General features: G+C 45.8%; 1 protein-coding gene across 4 annotated transcripts in view; it reads left to right on the plus strand.

The window, feature by feature from the left end:
* Nucleotides 1-15300, plus strand: part of LOC122669679 (2-C-methyl-D-erythritol 4-phosphate cytidylyltransferase, chloroplastic) — a 49121-nt gene extending 33821 nt beyond the window's left edge. For 3 of the 4 annotated variants that reach the window (XM_043866506.1, XM_043866508.1, XM_043866510.1), the window contains 4 exons: nt 3209-3277; nt 4168-4214; nt 14857-14947; nt 15120-15300. In XM_043866506.1, the coding sequence (XP_043722441.1) occupies nt 3209-3277; nt 4168-4214; nt 14857-14947; nt 15120-15191 (279 nt within the window). In that variant the 3' untranslated portion in view covers nt 15192-15300. The remainder of the gene's footprint in view (nt 1-3208; nt 3278-4167; nt 4215-14856; nt 14948-15119) is intronic. The other variant, XM_043866509.1, reaches the window with a different exon arrangement.
* The last annotated feature ends 9282 nt before the right edge of the window (nt 15301-24582 follow it).

The raw sequence follows: 24582 nt of genomic DNA on the forward strand, positions 1-24582 counted from the left end.
ATAGCAACACACCGAGTCTCCTCACTCTGTAAGTACCTACAGACCTCACTAAGAGATGGAAAGGGAGACCGGCTTAAGATCTGAAGCCTGATGGGCTCATAGTCAGGGTTCAAGCCACCAAGTAAAGTGAAGACACGCTCCTTTTCAAGAGATATACCTTAGCCTCATCCTCTAGGTCCTTCAAGTGGAGATCCCTGTAGTGGTCATATTCTTCCAAAAGGCCAAGAAAGGCATTGTAGTACTCAGAAATGGTCCTATCACCCTGCCTCATGGAGTTAATCTTTTGGTGGAGCTGATAGACCTTGGCAGAGTCACCCACTCTATCAAAAGTCTGTGAAACACTATCCCAGATTGCCTTGGCAGTCTCCTTTCTTATAAACCTTCGTCCAACCTCAGGAGTTATAGAGAAGATCAGCCATGTCATGACTGTAGAATTGTCGGCCTCCCATTGGTCATAGGTAGGTGAACTAGGCTCTGGAGCTGTAATAGTGCCTGTAATGTATCCCAGTTTCCGTTTGCTTTTCAGTGAAAGCCTCACAGAGTGTGACCAGTCCAAATAGTTGGTACCATCAAGCTTCACAAAGGAGATCTGTGTAGGTGTGCTCTCATAAACAACTGGAGGAGCTGTGGGAGGGGGCTGTGAAGTAGCCGAACCAAGCTCAGAGGTAGGTGTATCAGCCATCTTATATGGGAAGAAACACTTGACCATAAAACAGAGAACAAACAGCAGTTGGGGAGTACACACTCAACCCAAAAATAGAAAAGTCCAACACCAAACTGGAATTCCAGCAAGGAGGAACCACAGAAAAATGGGCAGAACTTCACCCTAACACTGTCCAAGAAGGGGAATCCACTCAAGACCTCAACTAGAGGTGTCCATAATCATCCCACAAGCAAGAAGAAAGTCCATATTACACAAAAAAGCAAGGCACAAGCAACTAGCAGCAGTCTCTGTTTTACCTGGGCAGAACAGATGTTCACAAAACTGAGCTATGCTCAAAAGAACTCAGCAACTAGCAAGAGGGGACACAAGAGGCATGATGAAGACCCAAAAACGATCTCAGTGGGCTGCTCCATGGTCCAAATACTTGCTGAAATGCAGGCAAAACAAGGACTGCAACAGAGAACTGGCGGAAGCCCTAGCTGAGTCTTGGTTGTCTTCAAAACTCCATAGAAACTTCAGAGCTGCTCAAATAACTTCATCCACCATTGAAGCAGGTTGTGTAGGACTCAGATACGATCTTAAAGAGCTACTCCATGATCCAAACACAGCCCGAGAGAAGGAGATACAAGGCCTGCAGCAGGAACCTGGCGGAAAACCTAGATGAGGCTGGGTGAGCTCTAAAACTTCATAAGGGCTTCAATGTAGCTCAAGAAGCAGCATAAATCACTTGAATAGGTTGAAAAGAACCTATTTCAGACTCCTTCACAAGCAGTTTACATAAGAGCCTCTTCCTTGGAATCCCTTATCTTCTCGGATTCCAAAGAGAGGAAAAAATAAGGAACAAGGAGGATGGATACGACTCTCAAACCCTTAACTCTGATACCAAGTTAGATTTTAGGTTTAGTTAGAAGAGGAGAAGAGATGAGAGGAAGAAGGAGACAAGGAGAAACAAGAGAGAGTATTTCGGTTGAATGTGTGTGTGTAGGAGAGACTTCTCCACACTCTATATTACTTGAATAGAACTAATAACTTATTACGTCCATCTCCCTAGGAAGGTAAAAGGTAAAAAGAGACAAATAAGATAAAATACATAATAAGGCAACTAGTCCACAGTCTAGTTCCCAAACTACCCCTGTTACATATCTACTAACAACTCTAACAGATATTGCCTTTCCTGTCTGTGTTGTGAGTCAGTTTCTATCTGCTCCTCGTACATCTCATGGGGATGTTGTTATACGTTTCTTGAGGTACCTCAAGAAGGCTCCTAGACGTGGATTACTTTACTCTGATCATGGACATGGGCGTGTGAAGGTTTCTTAGATGCTGACTGGGCTGGATCTCCCATTGATAGGAGATCAACTACTTGTTACTGTACTTTTGTTGGTGGAAATCTTGTGTCGTGGAAGAGCAAGAAACAAACTGTAGTTGCTAGATCGAGTGCAGAGTCAGAATATCGATGACACATGTTACCTGTGAGTTGATGTGGGTGAAACAGTTGTTGACTGAGCTTGGATTTAGGGATGATTCTCCCATGCAATTATGGTGTGATAATCAAGCTGTTGTTCATATTGCTTCAAATCTTGTGTTTCATGAAAGAACAAAACACATTAAAGTAGATTGTTCACTTTGTTCAAGAGAAGCTGCAATAGGGACTCGTCTCTCATAGTCATGTTCGTACAAGAGAACAACTTGCAGATTTATTTACAAAGTCTTTGGGGATTGCTAGAGTGAATTATATTTGTAACAAGTTGGGTATGATTAATATCTATGCTCCAACTTGATGGGGAGTGTTAGTAGGGACTGTTTTATGTCTTGGTATGTTCAGGGGTAGTTTAGGTATTTTCAGTTTTCTTATTTCCTATTGTGTCTCTTAAGTCATTGTATATAGTGAATGAATGTGGAGCTCTCACAACAAGTGAGACACTCCAAAGTTTACCCGATTCTCATTCTTCTTCTCTTCTCTTCTCTTCTCTTTATTGTTTACACCTTGTTTGACCATCTTGTCAGTAAATGATTTCAAGGATTCTCCTTTCAAGTTCCACCATCGTACCTTAGGGCAAATAGGCTCGCCTATCTTAGGATCCTGCATGAGGAGACACATATCCATGACCACCAATCTGTGTTGAATGATTAAGCTCTCTCCTGGGATAACTTTATAGTCCTTACAAAACAATCTGTCAGACCTTCTGGTTAGGAAGAAATCTATTGGGCTATTATGATATCCGCTTATGTAGGTGACTAAATGCTACTTTTCTATATTATTCCTTTCTTTTTCTTCTAGAATTCTTGAATCAGTTTAGGGATCAAAATGTTCATCACTTCCAGCCTATTAAAAGGAAATTACAGTATTGCTTTGAGTTTGTTTAGACTTCTGTGACATTGCTTTTGGACAGATGTTTCTTACCTTCAATCTTTAGAATAAAGGAAATCACATTTCAGCCTATGTTTTGTTTAGTATCTGATACACAGTGTCTCAATCATGTGAGCTTTCATCTAGCTTCTGCATTTTAGAACCTGTAATCGTTACTACTAATTTCTATGCAGGCAAATTGCAAGTCTTTTGTAGTAAGAACTCTGGACAGGAAAACACTTTGGGAAATGCAAACTCCACAGGTTATTAATGAGCACACCCTACTCTACTTTTTTTTTGGGGGGGGGGGGGTGACTACTAATAAGTATACTTCTCATATTTTTAGCACTTATCTGTTGACATCCAAGTATCTCTAGGTGTTCCCCCATCTCAAATTTTTTTGGCCAAAGGTCCTAAAACTAAGTTGACCAATTCCATATCAGATATTATACCACAGCAGCAAGCATCCACTTTTTTAGGAAAAAGGTTTCCTACACGCGTGTTGTAGGAACTTCTCCCACACCATTTGTTTTTTGCCATGTTGACAAGATGATCTGGCATTTTAAGTGTTGGCTAGGTGGTAATTCTTCTTGATAGATCATGTCAAATTTGGTGACCCAATCTCGACCATATGGACAACAATGTATGGGGCTTTCCCCTTGATTTTTCAACAATTGCTATTATTTATAGTAGTCCCATTTATTCAAACCATTTTCACAGCATTGTAAAGAGATGGAGAAGTTAGATTGATGTGGACTAATTTAATAAATGAATTTGGTGATGATATGGGCAAAGTGTCCACTGATTTAAGAACAACCTAGCTGCCACATCAATTATAATGGGTGTGTTGGAACCTAATTTCCCTTATTGCCTTGCCTCAATATGTTCTTTAAAGTGGATCCTTGCTGATGGGCAAATACTTGATGTACCATTGATCAACTTAAATTTGGAACATTTTTATCTCAAACATTTGAGATGGGGAGGGGGGGGAAGACCCTTTTGGATATTTGGTTGTGGACTGATTAAGTCCTAAAATTATGGGAAGCTGTGTTTGTTAGTACTTTTCCCTCTTTTTGTTTTTAAGGAATTCTTTGTTTTTTTTGGCTTATTCATTAAGTGGTTTTTGAAGATATACAGCAAATACGTTTTGTAGGTTATCAAGCCTGAGTTGCTTAGAGAAGGTTTTGAGCTTGTAAACAGGTACGTAATGCTCCATCTCATTTCATCAATTTGTCGACTGATATGCAACCAGTACTTTGGAGTCCAAGTAATCAACAGTGTTTTATAAACTTAATAATTGGTGCCCAATCCTCTTGTCTAGCTAGTTTCGGTTAGTTTGAGATGCTGTAGGTTAAGTTGAAGGGGCTGTTTGGAGTTTAGTGTGGCATGTTTTTTTTCCCCACTCTTTCTATTCCTTGTTTCTCCTTGCTTTCCTTTCTTTTTAGCTTTACTCTAGCCTCTTTGAGGGGTTGTTTTTTCTTCATTTCTCTTTAAAGTGTTTGGAATCCCAAAAAAGGGATATTCGAACAATAAACAGTTTGATTCCATCAAGCTTCATTGTTTAGTATATAGTTGTCACTTTAAATCCTATTTAAATTTTATTTTAGCAAACTAATCCAAAATCGTTGGTTTTTATTTATTGATTGATTTTCTTTCTTAAATCATTTTTTAGGGTATGGAGGCACCTATTCGTTGTTGGAGTAACAAGTAAGGGTATTCTGGGAATATAGGAATTAGTATTATGTATGTAGTCATGTAATTTTCAGTCTCTTTATGCCAATAATATGAGGGAGGCAGTTGTGGCTGTGACCTAACTTCTCTCACTTTCTCAAATCATTTCCTTCATCTCAGCTCTTCTCTTCTTCTTCTTCTTCTTCTATACTACTGCTACTGCAAAAACTCACCATCTTAAACTCTGCTCTGTTCTATACAAAAGAACTGACCTTCCATAACCACACAAAAATCTCAGTCAGATACAATATGAGTAAAAGGCATAAAAAGGCAGTCTCTAGTAAACAACGTGATCATAAACTCTCTGAATGCATGCACTCACCACCTCCTTGGGTATTCACACATCGATCAATCGTAACTATTTCCACCTGTTGCAAAAGTAGTTAAAGTAACACTGGTAGTTATGCCTCATCATTTAATTTGTTGTAATGGTATTCTTGTCATAGTGTGAGATTATACAAATAGGAAGTGGAGGAGAGCCTGCTCATTTTTTTTTGGATGAATAAAAATTGTATTATGAAGAAAGAAGAAGGAATATACAGGCCTTAGGGCAAACAAACCAAAGACAAGAGAGCCAAGAGAGCCTAGAGCTAACTAGGCTTCAAAATAGAGAGAGGAAGACCTCAAAATACAACAATGAGCCTGTTCCTTGGGGTATCCTGGACAGCCGCTTGAGGACGCGAGATAATTTTGGAGGAAACATCGAAGGAGATGGCATTACAAATCATGTCTAGAGAGTGAGAGTTGGAAGTCCATCTTCTAAGGTTGCGTTCCATCCAAATGTGGGAAATGGTGGCACAAAAGGCTAGCCTGCCAACTGAATCACAAATCGAATTCCTACCAAAAGTCATATCAATCCAAACCCACTCCCGATGAAGGTGGAGGGGACTTCTTCTACCAGGCCAGCAAGAACGCAAGACTGTTTTTTCCAAATGCAAGAGGCAAAAGAGCATGAGAAAAACAAGTGATTTGTGTCTTCTTGCCCATTCCAGCAGAGGCAGCAGCGGGGGGAGACCTGAATGTGCCGGCGAATGAGGAAGGCCTGAGTTGGGAGGCAGTTGGAGAATGCACGCCAAGAGGTGAGACTGTGGCGAGGAATGTGCCCTTTGAACCATACTATTTTGTGCCTAGGACAGTGGGTCCCTCTGTGCCTAACCATATTCCAAGCGGAGTGAGAGCTGAATCTGCCAGAGGGGGAAGGTAGCCAAATAATAGTGTCACCTCTGCCACGATGATCCGGAGGGATGGGAGGGAGGGAGCTCCAAAGGTCTGCAATGGGAGGGAGAGAAATGGGGGAGGGGGGGACCAGGTGTCTCTGAAGATGATGGCTGCGACCAAGGAGGATCTGTCCAGCCCAGAGGAGTATATATCACGAGGGTTCACCACTGAAGAAAGAACGTCGGAGGGGTGCCATTTGTCCAACCAAAGAGAGGTTGAGAGGCCATCGTCATCCTGCAAGAGATGGCATCAATGGCTAAGTGTCTCACTTACAAAATTCTACGCCAAACCCAAAAAGAATCGGCCGCGGGGCTAACTGTCCAAATGGAGTCCCTTCGAAGAGGCCCGACATAAACCCAAGAAGACCAAGTGCTGCCTTTGTTGGTGAGGAGCTTCCAAATCAGCTTGAGAGAACCAACAAGATTGACGTCTTTAATCCTTCTGAGACCAAGACCCCCCTCAGATTTAGGGAGCCAAAGGGAAGACCAACTCTTGGGGTGAAGATATCTGGCTGAATCAACTCCTTTCCAAAGGAAGGCACACATGATAGACTCTGCTGTCTTAATGATGGCCTTGGGGAGGCCAAAAACTCCACTCCAATATATGTAACAAGATTGAAGCACTGATCTGATGAGCTCCAACCGACCTGCATAGGAGAGAAGCCAGGCTTTCTAGAGTTGCAGCCTCTTGCAAAGGAGATCTAAAATGGGGGAGCAATGGTGAGCTGTAAGTCTAGCGGGGATAAGGGGAAGGCCAAGGTAACGGACCGGCAAGCTACCAATGGTGAAACCGGTAAGGAAGGAGAGGAGGGTTTTTGTGGTATCTGGGACTCCAGCAAGGAAGATGTGAGACTTGAGGAGGTTAATGCGGAGGCTAGAAAGGCTTTGAAAAAGGAGAAGAGCGGACATGGTGGATTTAATGGAAAGCGAGTCAGCCTTGGAGAAGATCATGAGATCATCGGCAAAAGCAAGGTGGGTCAGGTTGGTAGGCTTACATTTGGGGATGGGAGAAATGAGGTGAAAGTCAGTTTTGAACTGGAGAGTACGGGAGAGCACTTCGAGGGACAGGCAAAAGAGGAAGGGGGAGAGAGGGCAGCCTTGGCAGATGCCAACAGAAGAGGAGAAAAACCCAGCCGGACTGTCTTTCACAAGAACCGAGAAGCGAGGGGCGAAAATACAGGAATGGATCCGATTGACAAAGATAGGGGGGAAAGACATTTTGAGAAGGACATGGGATATGAAGTTCCAGGAAATGGAGTCGAAGGCTTTGTGAATGTCAATTTTCATGAGGGTAGAGGGGAAGTGGGATTTGTGGTCAAAGCCTCGGACATGAAGGCATATTGGTTTGCACTAACTAGGGAATCGATGACAAGTTGGAGATGATTAGCTAGGATTTTAGCAATGAATTTGTATAGGAGATTACAAAGGGAGATAGGACGAAAGTCGGCCATGGAGGAGGCCCCCGATTTCTTGGGGATGAGACAGAGGAAGGTATGGTTAATGTTTTGGATCTATCTAGGGTTGAAGAAGAAGCTTCTGATGGCATTGATGAGGTCAACATTGATGATGTCCCAACAGGAGAAGAACTCATGCTGAATCCGTCATGGCCGGGAGCTTTATTGGATTTGTGGGAACGGACAACATAGAGGATTTCAGAGTCAGAGGGGATGGAATGAAGGGAGCTAAGGAGGTGGTCGGGGATGAATTTGTTGATGAGGACATCTGAATGGGGGGTTGAGGGGGAAGGGGGTGCAAAAGATCTCAGTGAAGACATCGCTTCGGATTTGATGGCATCCACGGATGAGAGAATAGAGTTGTCGGAGGAGGAGAGGGAGAGGATAGAATTGGAGTTGGTACGGGCTTTGAGGGAAGGATGGAAGAAGGCGGTGTTAGAGTCACCAAGTTCAAGCCATTTAATACGGGATTTTTGCTTGAGGAAGCTCTCTTATTGGGAGAGAAGGGAGGAGAGCTCAGGAAGCAAGCTTTTCATCTTCCGCAAGGGAGGGGGTTGAAGGGATCCGATTAAAGAAGGGATTGGATGGAAAGAGGCTGTCGCGGCAGGAGGAGACACGAGAGGAGATGTTACCAAAGGAAGAGAGGTTCTAGAATTTGAGGGCAATTTTGACAGTTTTAAGCTTTTTAGAGAAGACAGTGAGGGGGGAGGAGAAGGAATGAACCGGGATGTTCCAAGCAGCTTTGACAACAAAGAGAAAATCCTGGTGGGAGGACCACATATCAAAGTATTTAAAAGGCTTGGAACAGAAGGAAATGTAAGGGAGGACGAAAAGGGAGATGGGGGAATGGTCGTACAAGCCAGGGAGGTCAAAGGAGGCATAGGAAGATCGAAGGGAGGAAAACCAGGATTCATTGACAAGGACTCGATCAAGTTTACAAGCGACTCTGTTGGGGCCAGTTCGTCTATTGTGCCAGGAAAGATCGGCACCCGGCCATTTGAGGTTGTTAAGCCCAAAGTCTTCAAGACAGGAGTTAAAAGCTTCGACAGCTTGTTGGTCTAGAGGGGACCCACCGATTTTTTTATGGCTGTAACGGAAAACATTAAAATCACCTCCCAGACCCCATAATGTAGTCCTAGATTTGAATAATCAAACTAGGAACCAAACCAGGATCTTTTCATCACAATGATAGTTCAGATTAGGGAAAATCTTGAGAACAGAAAATCAGATGGTTAGAATGATCCCAAATTTCATATGAATTCTCCAAATAGGGGCTGGATCAATTACTGAAACTCTGAAATTGATCCAATGGTTAGATCAGCTAATATGGGGAAATCCTAATACAACTAGGAAAAGGGCAAAACAGTAATTTAACCAGGAAATTCAGAGATCAGAGATTAGGGTTATGTTCAGTAATCGAATATAAATTTAGCCTACAAGAATCAGCAATAATAGATCAGCAGAATAGGTATATTAATTGTGACCTCAGAAGAACAATATAACAATAAGGGCAGAATTGGAAATTCACAGCAGGATCAGATCTGCATGTCAGAATTGCACCAAACTGAAATCTGGTTCATGAATTAGGTTCAAGAACACTAGGTCAAAACTTGAGATGATTCTAACGGTTAGATTTGGCTGGGCAGAATTCTAGCGAAAATCACATTGCATGTGACCTTCTAGAAGGGAAGAAGAATTGTTGCAGGTTTTAGGGTTCTGATGGATCTATGGTATTAATGGTGGATGAGGAAGGTAGGCTGGACAGGATGTAGATTGAACTTGGGTTTAGAGGATCGATTGGAGATAGGTAGGCTGAGGTTGGAGGATTAGAAGAAGAAGGATGTATGTTGTAACAGTAAACTACTTACTCGAATACTAGATCTTCAACAGTAGCAGTAACTTGAAGAAGATAGGGTCTCCCGATCTTAATAGATGCAAGGAGATGAGTAGAAGATCCTCCTGGTACTACCAGACGCAAAGAGTCGATTGGAGATCCACCAATCCCTTCACCTTAATATTACTCACAAGGCAACACTCAATAGAGCAAGGCAGCAGCAACAATGGCAGCAAGCAAAAGCTATTTTTATTAATCAAATTTGTATTCAATACTTGATCCCCTTACAACCTTATATAGAAGACTCAAAATTAGACTCCTATACTAAAAAGGAAAGGCTTAACCCATTCCTTAACCTACTAGGTAACTTAAACTGACTAAAAAGGAAAGGCCTAACCCCACCTTACTTTGGCTTGACAAGTGGCACCCCTCTGGGGTCCTCTCTTCTATTGTGAGCTCCAGAGATATTTACTCCTCCGGATTGGACAGATTTGCCCATGTTGCTGCCATCATTACCTCAGGCTCTTGGTCCCCCCCACCTCCCCTCCCCCCCTCGCCGACCTTTGGAGCTCCCTCCCCCCCATCCCCCCTGGGCATCGCGGGAGAGGCGACACCATCTTGTGGCTCCCATCCCAGTCGGGCAGATTCAGCTCTCACTCCGCTTGGGATTTGGTTAGACATAGAGGGACCCCTTGTCCTTGGCATAGAGTTGTTTGGTTTCGTGGTCACATACCTCGCCATAGCCTCACCGCCTGGCGCGCCCTTGCTAGCTGCCTTCCTACCCAAGCCTTCCTTATTTATCGGCATATTCAGGTCCATCCCAACTGCTGTCTCTGTTGGAATGGGATTGAAGATGTCGATCACCTATTCTTCACTTGCCCCTTTACCTCCTCCATTTGGTCCCGTGTCCTTCGCCATTGTTGGCCTGGTCGGCGCACTCCTCTTCCCCTCAGCCGGGAATGGATTTGGATTGACATGACTTTCGGAGGGAAATCAATTTGCGACTCGGTTGGCAAGATTGCCTTTTGTGCCACCATCTCCCACATTTGGATGGAACGCAACCTTTGAAGATGGACATCCAACTCCCGCTCCTTCGACACGAATTGGAAGGCCATCTTTTTTTATGTTTCATCTAAAGTTAGCTCCCTCCCCCTTTGTGATGTGAAGGATTCCCCAAGGAACAGGCTCATTGTTGTCTCCTGGGGCCTCCCTACATCTATTTTGCGCCCTAACTAGTCCCTAGTTAGGCTTTGTTGCCCTTGGGCTTGTATATTCCCTCTTTTTTCTTCGTAATTAAATTTTTATTCATCCAAAAAAAAAAAAAACTGACTAGGAAATTGAAATACTAAAGGAAATAGACTCAAAACATGGCTGGACTTATAAAGTCCTAATCCAACCCAACTTGCATCACATAACCACTTAACCAAGTCACATGATCACTTAAGTGATCACATGACCACTAATTACATAAAAATAAAAAACTAAGGAATTAAAACAGCTAATCCCGTATGCAACCTAATTACCCATAATTTAGGCCCATAAAAATAGCCTATTACATAGAAAACCCATGGGATCAGGCCCAACATGCATATAACCCAACCCTAGATTTATTCCTAATAAAAGAAGCCCATTTCGGTGATTAGTCTGCATCACCCCAAGGAGAGGATCTCACTGAAGAGGAAAGAGAGCGAATATCTTCCCAAAGGGGGACCCGATCGAGATGACGATTTAAAGCATAAACTATGGTAAAGAAGAAGAGATGGTTGTCAAGGTGGTCAGAGATGCTGAGGTGAATGTATTGAGAAGAGGATGAGGACGCCGAAATATGAAACTTTAAGGGGTCCCAAAGCATCCAAATGCGACCATTTGGGGAGTGAGAATAGTTGGAGAGAAAGGACCAGGATGGAGGGATGGAGGAATGGAGGAGATGATGCGGAAAGAAGTGGATTCAAGAACCTTGGTCTCCAAGAGGCAGCAAAGGGGGGATTTGGAAGATTTAAGCCTGGAACGAATATCAAATTGTTTGGCCGAGGTATTGAGGCCACGGACATTCTAAATGGTCCAAGGAATCATGAGGGAGGAGAAAGGGGGGGCAACCAAACCATGGAGGAGTTCAAGCGAGAGGCAGGAGTAGTGCTCCTAGGACAAAGACGGTATTCCTTGAGACGACGGAAGTGGACCAAGGGAGAGGATGAGTGAAGAGATACCTCAGTTGAGGGGGAGAGGAGATGGCCAGAAGATGGGAGAGGAGGAACCGAGGTAACAGAGGGGAGAAGAGAAACTGAGGGGAGGGCTTGGTCGAGGGGTTAGAGGGAGAACCCAGTTCTGGTTCAGGTGGAGAAGGGGTGGGGTTGGGGTTAAGCCGGGTCAAAAGTGGAGGGTTATAAGATAAAGAGGTAGCGGGACGTTGGGTTGGGTTTAAAGAGATAAGGGGAGAAGGGCTTTGGGACGGGTCAGGGGTAGAAGAGGGATTATAGGTAGATAAAAGTTGGGTTTTGAAAGAATCGCAGTTTGCGATCGCAAAGAGACAAGAGAGCTGGAAATGGGGCGACTGAGGGGGGTTGACAGAGGAGGGGAGGAGGTCATCAGAGACATGGGAATGGAAATGGGGAGCAAAGGGCAACCTGGAGTTTTGCAGATTGCCAGAATAAGCCGCCAAATCAGATTGGGTCACCCTGGGCTCAGGAGGAGCAGGTGACACATCGCTATCAACATCAACATCGAGGCCATGGAGCACTGCAAATCTATTGTAACTAGGGGATGAAGCTCTACAGACCGGAGGATCAGAGGATAGCTCGCCGGAAGTGTCTTCTCCTAGGGTGGTGGTTCCTGAGTTTCTTCTGCCCTTGAGAGGATTCAAGGTGGTTTGACATCTCTGACATCTCAATGACAGTTGCATCATCCGATAAAACCTTCGTAACATCTTCATCTAAACCAACAACAACAACAACAACAGCTACAACCTCATCAGCACCATCGCCTGAACCAGCAACACCGTTAGCGGCATCAGCGACATCCTCAGTCTGGGCCGAGATAGGGAGAGATTTCTCAGAAGAGCCGTGGAGCTTGTCTGCAGCAGGGAGGCAGAGCTTGGTAGAGTGACCGAAGACCTTGCAAAAGAAGCAATAGAGAGGAAGCCATTCATAGAGGACACTCTGCAAGAAGGAATAGCTGTCCTCTTCCAGTATGGCGACGAAATCTGGCGGAGGAAACTGGACAGAGATTTCAACGCAAATCCTTGCATAGGAAAGACGGTCCATGCGCTTGGTGCACTCATCGAAGTAAAGAGGTTTCCCAATAATCGAACCCACAATGCTAAGGCCGGAGGGGCACCAGTAGTGGAGCGGAAGGCCAAGGAGAGTGATCCAAATGGGAATGGTTTGAAGCTCTCATTTGCAAAGGGAAGAGTGATGATCCCATTGACGCAAGTAAATGGATTTCTTACAATCTGCCAGGGGCCACCCTCAAGAGCACGGAGCTTATCAACTTCGTCAGAGAAATGGTAGATGAAAATCCCATTTGATTACAGGTAAGTGAAAACGGCTCCAGCAGCTTTCCATTGTTTTTGGAGGGAGGATGGTTACCAAGGAAGTGGCCAACCAGGCAGCTATACCACTTGGAGATTTCTTTGTCGGGGAGACCCTTGGGGCAGAAGCCTACCTTGGAATCATCGATAACAGAGGGAGGGACGAAGTGAAGAGAGTGTCTATCAAGGGGGAGGGAAGGGGCAGGGTCAAAAAGGGATTTCCAAGGTTTGGAGCCAGGGGAGGTGGGTTGCGACGACCAAGGATGGAGAGGAGAGGAAGGAGATGAAGGAGAAGGAGAAGATGCAGGGTTGCCGGAAAGGAAGGGGATGCCAACAGCAGGAGCCGCCGGAGGTGCATTGGGCATAGGAATTAAGGGCTATCGGACATCGAAGCTCGCCTATCTGGTGTTCTTGTTGTTACTGGTTTTTAGTTGTGTGCTAACATCTTAGTAGTGTAGATTCTCAAGTATGAGCCTGTTCATTTAACTCTCTTCCTATGTTATTTTCTTCTCCTCTTGTACTTCTTCTCAACTATAGTACAAGCTAATAGGTTATAGCAAGAACAAGTTGGCATTAGAGAATAAAGGTTGTTAGACCCTTCTGCTGGGCAAGATCCAGTAATATTCTTCTCTCTGTATCTGCAGCTAGGTGACAAGCTGTATGGATGGGTTTTCCCAGTCCTGTATGTGACTGGTGGTTTTACATGTTCTTTAGTAAAATGTACATGTGTTTTCTACCATCTTTCAGATTTTCGTTTTTTTACTTAGAAAGAACATCAGAAAAGATAATCCAGAAAAGGAGATGATCCATATATGGGAAATCTGGATGATACAATGCTGTGTGTTGTGGTCAGACTGATACTCTACTTGGATCAGCTCTCTGTGCTTTAGAGTTTGGTGGTGGTTGGAGGCAATGAATCAAAAGTTCAGAAGGCCTGGAGCCTCAGTTGTGGGTGTTTTTGCCACCTTTCCTGTGGTGTTCTGTTATATGGTGTGCAGTGTTGTGTTTTGGCAGCTATTGTACTAATACTCTCTCTTTGAGAAGTGTGTTCTAATGATTGCTTTTTTCGGGGACTTTTTTTATTTTAGCGCACCATATGCATTTAAAAGTGCAATTGGTGATTGTGTAAGTGAAGGATTGGCAATGGGCTGGTATTTTGTCTGAGTTTCATGCTTGGTTATGATTAAGATGTGTTTTGGGGTAGATATGCCTTGCTTGTTTACCTTCCATGTGTTTGTTGAAGGTTCTCAGTAAAGGAAAGAAGAAATTGATAGTCCACACCATGTGCAAGAAAGAAGAAAATGTGAACCATATATATGTTAACCATTTTCTTTAAGTAGTAGATAGTGAACCTTTTCCTTTATGCCATTTAATAAATTGGAATGTCCATTTCTTTTGCTCATATGGTAGCATTTTCTTCCATGCACCTTATTATACAGCACACAAAGACTCTCTCAATGGAGTAGCCCCAATCAATGAAAAGCTCCGAGAGAGTCGTTTAAGATGGTATGGTCATATTCAACAGAGGCCTAGGGACGCCCTAGTAAGGAGGAGTGATATGATTACTATTGAAGGAGAGCTAAAAGAGCTAGGGGCAGGCCTAAAATGACCATAGGAGAAGTGGCGAGGAAGGACATGCATAGTCTAGGTCTTGTACCAAGTATGACCAGGGATAGAGCCTATTGGTGGCAAGGATCCATGTAGCAGACCCCATTTAGCTGAGATTCTCCTGACGTGCTGGGCTGTGCCTCTTTCCTCTTGCTATCTTTCATTTTTCTATTTATTTCCCAAGTTTCACTTATCTTCTTTCATTTCTAATTTTTCATCTCTCCCCTTTTTGATTAGGACTCTGTTTTCCCTACTTTGTTTGTTTGGATCCATGTAGCCAACCCCATTAAGTTGGGATAAGGCTGAGTTTGTTGTTGAGGACTCTCTCAGATGTATGATTTGCTCAGACTTCGTTGATAGGTACTTAAATTCACAGTGAAGTTGGAGTAGTCATATAAATGACAAAGTGGATAGTTCCATTTTCTATTTGGAAAGTATGAAAATTTGTTGATGCATTCCTGCTTCTCTACAGGAAAGGCCTTGAAGTGACGGATGATGTATCTATAGTGGAGCACCTAAAACATCCTGTATATATCACCGAAGGGTCTTACACCAACATTAAGGTAGGACTCTCTAACCTACCCAGTCTTAAGTTGGAAGGCAGAGACCTTAGCCTAGTGTTGTGGGTCAGCATTTCAGAAGTATAGACTGAAAACATGAGTGTTACATGTTTGTGTTTGAATAATTTTTGGTTCAGTTATATAACTGAATTAGCTTCTTTTTCTTTGGCTGTAGGTTACAACTCCTGATGATATGTTACTTGCTGAGAGGATATTGAGTGTCAATTCAGGAGTGCCTTCCGACTAAATCACATGATCCGTCTCACTTTTCTTGCTTTTTCTTATTTGGATGAAATCCTTGATTCAGAAATCCATGATAAGATCATAAGCTAATGGGCATCTTTCTATTTCAAAATAAAGATTGGAATTTTGTATATGTGTACTAAATTGTATATTCTTTGATGTAAAGTTTCTGGAATTGTGATACGGTAACTTTACCTCTATATCCAAAAATGAAAATTATTAATTCCCCCCCCCCCCCAAAGAGAAGTAGGATAGGACTTTGAAACATGGCTTGCCATCTGAATAAAAATCTTTTGGCAATTCAAGAAAGATTGGTTGGGGTTTGTGGCCTTGCCCATCAATTTTGGCAACAGTTTATCATCACTGAAGCATCAATCCGAACAAACTGCGTATCAAAACTAAAAGCAAAAGCGACCAACAAAAACATAAGCTATTTGAACTTAAAAGGCATTTTTAAGCAGAGTATTAGAAGCAGCTAGAGATCATCGTTCAAAATGTGCTAATTAGATTTTATCAGCATCCATCCTAATTCTCCAATTGGAATTATGATTAGGTATTCTAAACAGCAAATGCAAGTTCTTTCAATTAGGGGTCCATATGTCATATGACGTATAATTATTATCTCCTATACATATATGCAATTATCCGACTCGACGGGACAGTTGACACCATAATCCTCTACCCGACCCAATTTTACCTTGGGCTGGAATTTCTCAGCTCTTGAACCTGCTCTATTGGCTGGAAAAACAGGCTCGACCACAGAAATTTCTGGATGGGCGTGGGTTTGGGTTTTTTGGGCCCAAGTTGCACCCTACATTGAGTTAATAAGATAGCTTCAATTACCACTTCACTTCACTTACTCAACTTCTCAATATGTTGACGTTTAGGGTTTAGGTAGATCGTAAGAGCAAATGGCTTATAAGATCGTAACACAAAAATTGGCTGACCGGCCGTAATCAACGTAAACTGAAATCTGGTTGGAAGAAACACAAGCAAAACTCAAATAGATAGAATTAGGTGAACGAACGCAGCACGCTTACAGGCCAAAATGGGGTCATAAAACTTGAGATCGCTGGCCGTAAATATCTTCCCCAGTATGCCTATTAGTAATAGACTAATTAATGAAACGTATAATAATAAAGTTAAAAAGTATATTTATTTATTTATTTTTTTTTGGGTAGAAATAAAGTTAAAAACTAAGTAGTTTGACGAACATGGCCGGGGAAATGAAGGATTTTGCATTCATGGCATGGGAGTCGGTATAGAATTCTAAGAGAACCCTCCCAACCCACCCTTCCTTCCCCTAATTATTACTTAATGCCATTAATGCTGCAAGTAGCTAGGCGCTCCTTTTTCTCTCTTCAAGTGGTGTGGCCGTGGCCGTGGCCGTGTGGGGACTGTACACAGGGTTTGAAAGCTACTTTACTTTTCATGCGCCCTCCCTGTTCTAAAGGTAAAGAAGAAGAAGATGATGATGATGACTACTGGAAGAATCAAGGAGAAAATACAAAAACAAAAAGCGTTAAAAAAGACTACTCAGGAAAGTCAAAAACATTGATTGTAATTAAAGCTGCGAATGGGAGGAGCGTTTGATGCAGGAGAACCCTATTCCTAAGGAATGAGGTTCTTCCCCCACGAACACAATCCTTCGTTGACTCTTGATGAGAATATATTTTATGCATATCCAAATCAAAAAGTTAAAACACCCCTGGATTTGGAACTACTCTTGATTCTGTGCTAATTTTCTTTTTTTTTAAAAACTATTCTCATCCGACTCCCCCCCCCCCCCCCCCCAACACCCACAACCAAAAACAAAGATGGAGTTATAATGGAGAGCAATTGATTGGATATGTGAAAGGGAATCCAAGGCCTTAGTGGGTTTTCCTCTCTCTCTCTCTCTCTCTCTCTGTGTGTGTGTGTGTGTGTGTCGTCTGTATGTGTGTTAGTGTGGGATTAGGCAAGCAACCTCATGTTTGGAAGAAAACACTGAACTACCCTAAACCTCTATTCATATTGTTTGTTTTTCTATTTTCCCTCTTCAATATTGATTTTAATTTGGAGCAATTTAAAATTGAAAATAAACAAGTTTAATTATGACGACCTATCAAAAAAAAAGTTTAATTATGACATATACACATAGCTGATGCAAGAAAATGGTGGGTTGAGATAATAGTTTTAATATTAGGAGGATGTTGCGGATGCTCACTTGCACTAATTATCGAGAGGCCGGATCGTTTCCTTGTATAAGTACCGTTCAATGTCTTCTAGGGCCAATCACATGGAATCCACTGTGGAACCCATAGGAAGAGTGGATTCTATGTGATTGGCCCTGAAGGGCATTGGATGGTACTTGTACAAAGACACGATCTGTGCTCAATTATCGATGTAGCCAACGAACGTATGTTGCATCTGAACAATCAAAGGAGCTGTTAGTATCATGATCCATCCATAATTTAGTGAGTGATCCATAGGCCCTATATATATATATATCCCATAAATTATCAATATACATATATAACCCATAGGCAGAGTTTGTGGTGTCTGGAATTATCATATATTCCTTGACAATGTGTGTTCACGACTAGTCCAAGCAAATGGGGTTGGGATTGGGCGGGTTTTGCTTTTTTGTTTTTTTTTTGGAGGGGTGGTGGGTTTATTTGAATCCAAAATAAAGCAATTGATCGGTTGGTCATTGATTTAGTGTTGCCATGACATCTCTAATGACCTCCCATAGCCTCCCATGGAAGGAGAGAGAGATCCTCATGAATCCTGAATTTCTTGTTGATTGACAAGTATGTATACCACCTATGAAGTTTGACTATAGCTAGCCCGCATTATCCCTAGGAAAATATATATATATGTATGTATGTATATATGTATGTATGTATGTATGTATAGTGTCATTTAGTGGAGGGAAGGTTAACACTTAAAAAGGCTTGGTTTTAATTTGGTCCATTTGGTTTTGTTTCAAGCCAACCACCCTTCCTTGCTCTCTTTTTTAAGTCACATATATGTTGGTGCAAAGCAAACAAGGCAGGTGATGAGGCATAAAACACCCCACCTATCAGAGGCTGCCACGTTGGGCCGAGCAGGAAATTGGGCCGAGCAGGAAGGTGACCTAGTTGGGCCGAGCAGGAAATTGGGCCGACCCCATATCCGATAAGTCACCTGACAAAGCCTGGTTTGAGCGAGCTGGCCGGTGACGGCGGCCGAGATTATACGGGTCAGCCAGGGACTCCTAGCCGACCTCATGGCCGAGACCAACCTCCTCTCGGGCCGACCTCCATGGCCGACCCCACGGGCCGACCTCGTAGGCCGAGCCCTCCTCCATTGAGGCTCCCATAGCACCCCACAGGGGATCTCCGGGCCACGTCAGCACATCCCGAGAATCACGGGATAAGGACCGAGCCACGATCCCAGCACAACACAGAATCACACTCTACATGGACTCTTACCTTAATAAGAGTCCGACTCCGAAAATAACTCTCCACTCCGCTCTACGCGAGAGAACCTTCCGAAAGAAGGACTCCTACCATACTAGGACTCTCCCAACCGTCTCATCTCCTCCTTACTCTATAAATACCCAGGTATGGAGCTCTATTCCGGATCTGGCTTTTTTAGTACGCAGTTACGCTGTCGCGTTGAAGACCTGACTTGAGCATCGGAGAGTCCTAGGCCGGAGCCACACCGGCCCTCTTGCGCTCATTGCTTGGTTTTTGCAGGTTCATTCACGGGCGAACCAAGTACCGGAGGTTTTCACACGCAACAGATTTGGCGCCGTCTGTGGGAACGACATCAGCAAGCATCGTCGTTTCTGCCAATTCTTAGAACAATAATAATGGTGCATACGAGGTCAGGGCAACACGGCTCTACTTCCCGTACGGAGGAGCCGCAACCCGTTGTGCCGACGAGACGATCACCGCCCCTCGAAGCCTCTCGGCAGGGGATAAACAGAAGACCCCCGAGGGCAGGTGGTGCGCAGCCCATCACGGGCACCATTCCACCTCCAGAGAGCGGGAATGGGGGAGGTGCACTAACCACGGCCGCGGCTAGCCGGGTACAGGCCGAGCCAAGTTTGGACGGGAATGTCCTACCTGCACCGCCACCCTTGCCGGAGAGTTTGGACCCAGAAGCCCCGGCAAATAATCGACAGGTTATGGATTTGCAGCTGCAGATGCTCCACACCAACGAGATGCTGCGCGCCTTCATGAACCAGATGGCCCGAGGTGGGCTGATGGGTCAGCTGCCGGTCGCGCTCCCTCCAGCTCCGGCCCGCGCTGAAAGAAACTTGCAGCAAAATGGTGGCCGGCGTAGGGCCGAGCCGAGTCGGGCTGTGTCCTCGCATCCGTCTCGTCAGAAGACTCCACCTCCGCGCCCCAGTAGAGGCGCTCGGCGGGGTGAACAAGAACATCGCCAAAGCCCGCGAACAGGGCATGAAATTGAACCAGCCGGCTCTGTGGCAAGGAGATCGGTATTTTCTGGACGGATCGGAGAGGACGAACCGCCGAGGATATTCCGAGAACAAAGGAAAGACCCGGTTGAAAGGCGCGCACCGAGACACGGAGAAGGATCGCGTCATACTCCCCGGCGTCCGAGCTCACCTCCCCGAGAAGAACAACAGGGGAGTCCCCGAGGGTCCAACTTCCAAGAAGACAAAAGAACAAGGAAGGACGGTGAGGACCGAGCCGACCATAATGGCCGACTACAGCGAGACGACCGATCCTATCAACCCCGGGCCGAGGAGCCGGTTGGCCAAGCACCTGAAACCGAGCTGGAGAAGCGGCTACGAGACTTGGCCGAGCAGGTGGAGGGGTTGAAGAAACAGACGACCCCGGAAGCCTACTCTTTGGTCGGGCGTCACCCTTATCCTCCCGAGATCATGACCGCGCCGCTACCACACGGTTTCAAACCTCCCCCGTTCGACCGGTATGACGGGACGACCGACCCGACAGATCACATCAACTACTTTAATGCGATGATGACCATGTACGGGGGAACGGAGATCGTTTCTTGCCGAGCCTTCCCTGCATCCCTCAAAGGCGCGGCGACCTCATGGTTTTCCTGGTTGCCGCCGAATTCCATAAGAAGCTTCGCTCAACTCTGTCGAGCCTTTGTCACGCGCTTCCAGAGTAGTATGAAACATAAGAAGACCACGGTCAACCTCCTCAGCGTGAAACAAAGGCCCGACGAGTCGATCCGAGCATTCGTCTCCCGCTTCAACAAGGAATCCTTAGATATCAAGGATTTGGATGAGGCCACGGCCCATACGGCTATGAGCAACGGATTGGCCGACATGGACCTTATCAAGGACTTGGCCTGGAAGCCGACAAGAAACCTGGCCGAGCTCTTGGAGAGGTGCAACGAGTTCGCAAATATGGCCGAGGTCCTCCAGGCCCGGAAGGGCAACGAAGGTCGTACCGACAAGAAAAGGCCGACAACGGACGACCGAAGAGAAGACAAAAGGCCAAGGACGGATCGCCGAGCGGACAGGTCGGATCGAGCTCGGAGCCCCGACTACACGCCATTGAATGCATCTCGCAAGGAGATCCTGATGCAAATACAAGATGGGGGGTACATCCGCCGACCCCGACCGATGCAAGCGGGGTCATCTCGGAACCCCAACAAATATTGCCAATTCCACAAGGACATCGGTCACGACACCGAAGATTGTTATCAGCTGAAAAGAGAAATCGAAGAGCTGATAAAAGCGGGCCACTTGAAGCGATATGTCAAAGGAGGCCGAGAAGATCGAGGAGGTCGGCGGCCTGATGACCGAGATCAAAGAAGAGCCGAGCCTAGGGCCGAAAACAGGCGAGTTGAAAGAGATGATGACAAGATCCGAGCCGAGAAGAAGGAGGACGGATCCGGGCCGAGCAATGACAAGGGAGCCCCCATATACACTATCCTCGGGGGGCCCGGGCAAGAGAGTACTCGAAAGGCTAAGGCAAACGCTCGCTTCGTCGGAGTAGCCGAGATGCCCGCCAAGAAACTCAAGCCGGCGGTGACGATCTCCTTCACGGAAGCCGACCTCGAAGGTATAAGTTTACCTCATGACGATGCTTTAGTGGTGCAGGTAGAAATTGCGAACAGACCCGTACACCGTGTATTGGTCGATACCGGCGCATCCGTGGACCTTATGTCATTGGAAGCGTACCGACAATTTGGCTTCGGCGACGAAGCGCTTAAGCCCGAAGGAACCTCGCTTCACGGGTTCTCGGGAGCGGCCGCGACTATCAAGGGCTCGATCGATCTACTTGTCACAATTGGGCAAGCTCCCTGCCAGGCAACGATCCCAGTCAAATTCATGGTGGTACGGTCGGTAGTGGCTTTCAACGCCATACTCGGCCGTCCGTCATTGACCGCCCTCCAAGCCATCATCTCCCCGACTCACTTGAAGATGAAGTTCCCCACCGAGAACGGTGTCGGCGAGGTCCGAGGCGACCAAAAGAAGGCACGAGAGTGCTACGCTACCTTCGTCAAGCAAAACAAGGGTAATGTTCGAGGAATGGCCATGTGCGTCGAACATCTCCCCGAAGATCAGCGGGATGAGCTTATCGAGAGAAGAGGGCGACCCGTAGAAGACCTGACCCCACTTCATCTCAGCGAAGATGACCCAGCCAAGGTGGTCCAGCTCGGATCACTACTAAATAAAGATCAAAGGAGGCAGCTCGGAGTTTTCTTAAAAGCGAACGCCGATGTCTTCGCCTGGTCGGCCGTTGACATGTCGGGCATACCCAGACATATAGCTGAGCACCGACTCCATGTGGACCCGGGTCGGAAACCAATCAGGCAGAAGAGAAGGAACTACGCACTTGATCGGCAAACGGCAATCAAAGAAGAGGTGGAGAAGCTTCGCCGATCAGGATTCATCCGAGAAGAGAAATTCCCGACCTGGTTGGCTAACGTCGTCATGGTCCCTAAACCGAACGGGAAGTGGAGAATGTGTGTCGACTACACCGACCTCAACAAGGCCTGCCCAAAAGATGAGTACCCACTACCTCGGATCGACCTCTTGATCGACGCCACGGCAGGTCACGAGTTGCTGAGTTTCATGGATGCGTACTCCGGCTACAACCAAATCATGATGCATGAGGAGGACGAGTCGTACACGGCCTTCCGAACTGACCAAGAGAATTTCTGCTACAAGGTCATGCCGTTCGGATTGAAGAACGCAGGAGCGACATACCAGCGCCTCGTGAACTATATATTCCGCGAGCAGATCGGAAAGAACATGGAAGTCTATGTTGACGACATGTTGGTGAAAAGTTTGAAGGCCGAGTACCACTTGGCCGACCTGGAAGAAGCCTTCGGCGTACTGAGGAAGAACCAGATGAAGCTTAATCCCGCCAAGTGTGCATTCGGAGTAACCTCGGGAAAGTTCCTCGGCTTCATGGTCTCTGTCAGAGGCATCGAAGCCAATCCGGCAAAAATCAGAGCAATCCAAGAGATGAGTCCTCCAAGGACGATCCGAGAAGTACAAAGGCTAAACGGACGTGTGGCGGCGTTGGCCCGATTCATGTCGAGATCGGGCGACAAGTGCCTACCATTTTTTAAGGCCCTAAAGAATATCCGGAACCCAAAAGATTTTATCTGGTCATCCGAATGCCAAGAAGCTTTTGAAGAGCTGAAGAAATATTTGGAGAACCCACCTCTTCTCAGCCGACCTGAACCAAAAGAGGAACTTCAAGTCTACTTAGCCGTCACTCCCGTAGCGGTCAGTGCGGTGTTGATCAGGGAAGAGAGTCGAACTCAAAGGCCGATATACTATGTCAGCCACGTTCTTGTTGATGCCGAGACAAGGTATTCCGGGTTCGAGAAAGTAGCATTCGCCCTAATCACGGCTGCAAGGAAACTAAGGCCGTACTTTCAAGCTCATCCGATCGTGGTACTGACCGACCAGCCACTCAAAAAGATATTACACAAACCCGACGTTTCGGGACGGCTGATTTCCTGGGCAGTTGAGCTAAGTGAATATGATATAAGCTATCGACCGAGGACGGCGATAAAAGGACAAGCCCTGGCCGACTTCATTGCCGAATGCACGGGGCCCGAACATGAGGTTGGAGAAGAAAAAACAGTCCAAGAGGTCGGGGCTACGGCCGACCCGATTTGGACAATGAATGTTGACGGCTCAAGCAATTCCAGAGGAAGCGGGGCCGGCTTAATTCTTGTCAGCCCCGAAGGCTTTCTGGTCCAATATGCCCTAAGGTTCAAGTTTCCCGCCTCAAACAATGAGGCTGAATATGAAGCCCTTCTAGCTGGACTTCGAGTCAGCAAAGCTATGGGCATAAAGCGGTTGAAGGTGCGAGGAGACTCCCAACTCGTGGTCAACCAGGTCAACGGAGACTACGAGGCAAAAGACGAAAGGATGATAGCATACTTGGGTCGAGCCCGAGATCTGATCTCCGAGCTCGAACACTTCGAGATGACTCGAATACCGAGAGAAGAGAATGCCGCGGCGGACTCCTTATCTAGGTTGGCCGAGGCCGACCTCCAATATCTGAGCCGGTCAGTGTACATAGAAATATTGGAGAAGCCATCCTTACAAGACGAAAGCATAAAGCACATTGAAGAGGATGGGCCGACCTGGTTGGACCCCATTGTCAACTACTTGGAAAATGACCTGCTCCCGGGGAATCGAGACGAAGCAAGGAAGGTCAAGATCCGATCTTCCAAGTACTCGATGATCGACGGAGTACTCTACAAAAGGGCAATCTCGGCCCCTCTTCTCCGATGTCTGGGACCGAAGGGGGCCGAGTATGCATTAGCCGAGGTGCATGAGGGAATATGCGGGAGTCACATGGGCGGCCGAGCTCTTGCATACAAGATACTTCGGCAAGGATTCTATTGGCCAAGAATGCAGGAAGAGGCCATGAAATACGTGAAGACGTGTGAGAAGTGCCAACTGTTCGCGCCAATCCCAAGCCGACCAGCAACAAAATTAACCTCAATGCTGAGCCCAATCCCATTCGCTATGTGGGGAATGGACATTCTCGGAGATTTCACCCCCAAGCATCGGGAAACAGAAAATACGTAGTAGTGGCGATCGATTACTTCACCAAGTGGGTCGAGGCCGAGCCCCTTGCCACCATCACCGAGAAGAACATGGAAAAAATTTTTCGAGATAAGGTCATCTACCGGTTCGGGCTACCGAAAGTTCTCATCACTGATAATGGCGCGTAATTCAACAACCCGGCCTTCCGAGAATTCTGCGAGCACTTCCACATTGACTTCCGACCCATCTCGGTCGCTCACCCACAAGCAAACGGACAAGTAGAAGTGTCCAACCGAACATTACTCGCCGGCATTAAGAGGAGGTTGGATGAGGCCAAGGGGAGATGGGTGGAAGAACTCCCAAGCGTCCTATGGGCATATCGGACGACTGTAAGAACTCC

Source organism: Telopea speciosissima, chromosome 7 (genome assembly GCF_018873765.1).
Source record: "Telopea speciosissima isolate NSW1024214 ecotype Mountain lineage chromosome 7, Tspe_v1, whole genome shotgun sequence".
NCBI lineage: Eukaryota > Viridiplantae > Streptophyta > Magnoliopsida > Proteales > Proteaceae > Telopea > Telopea speciosissima.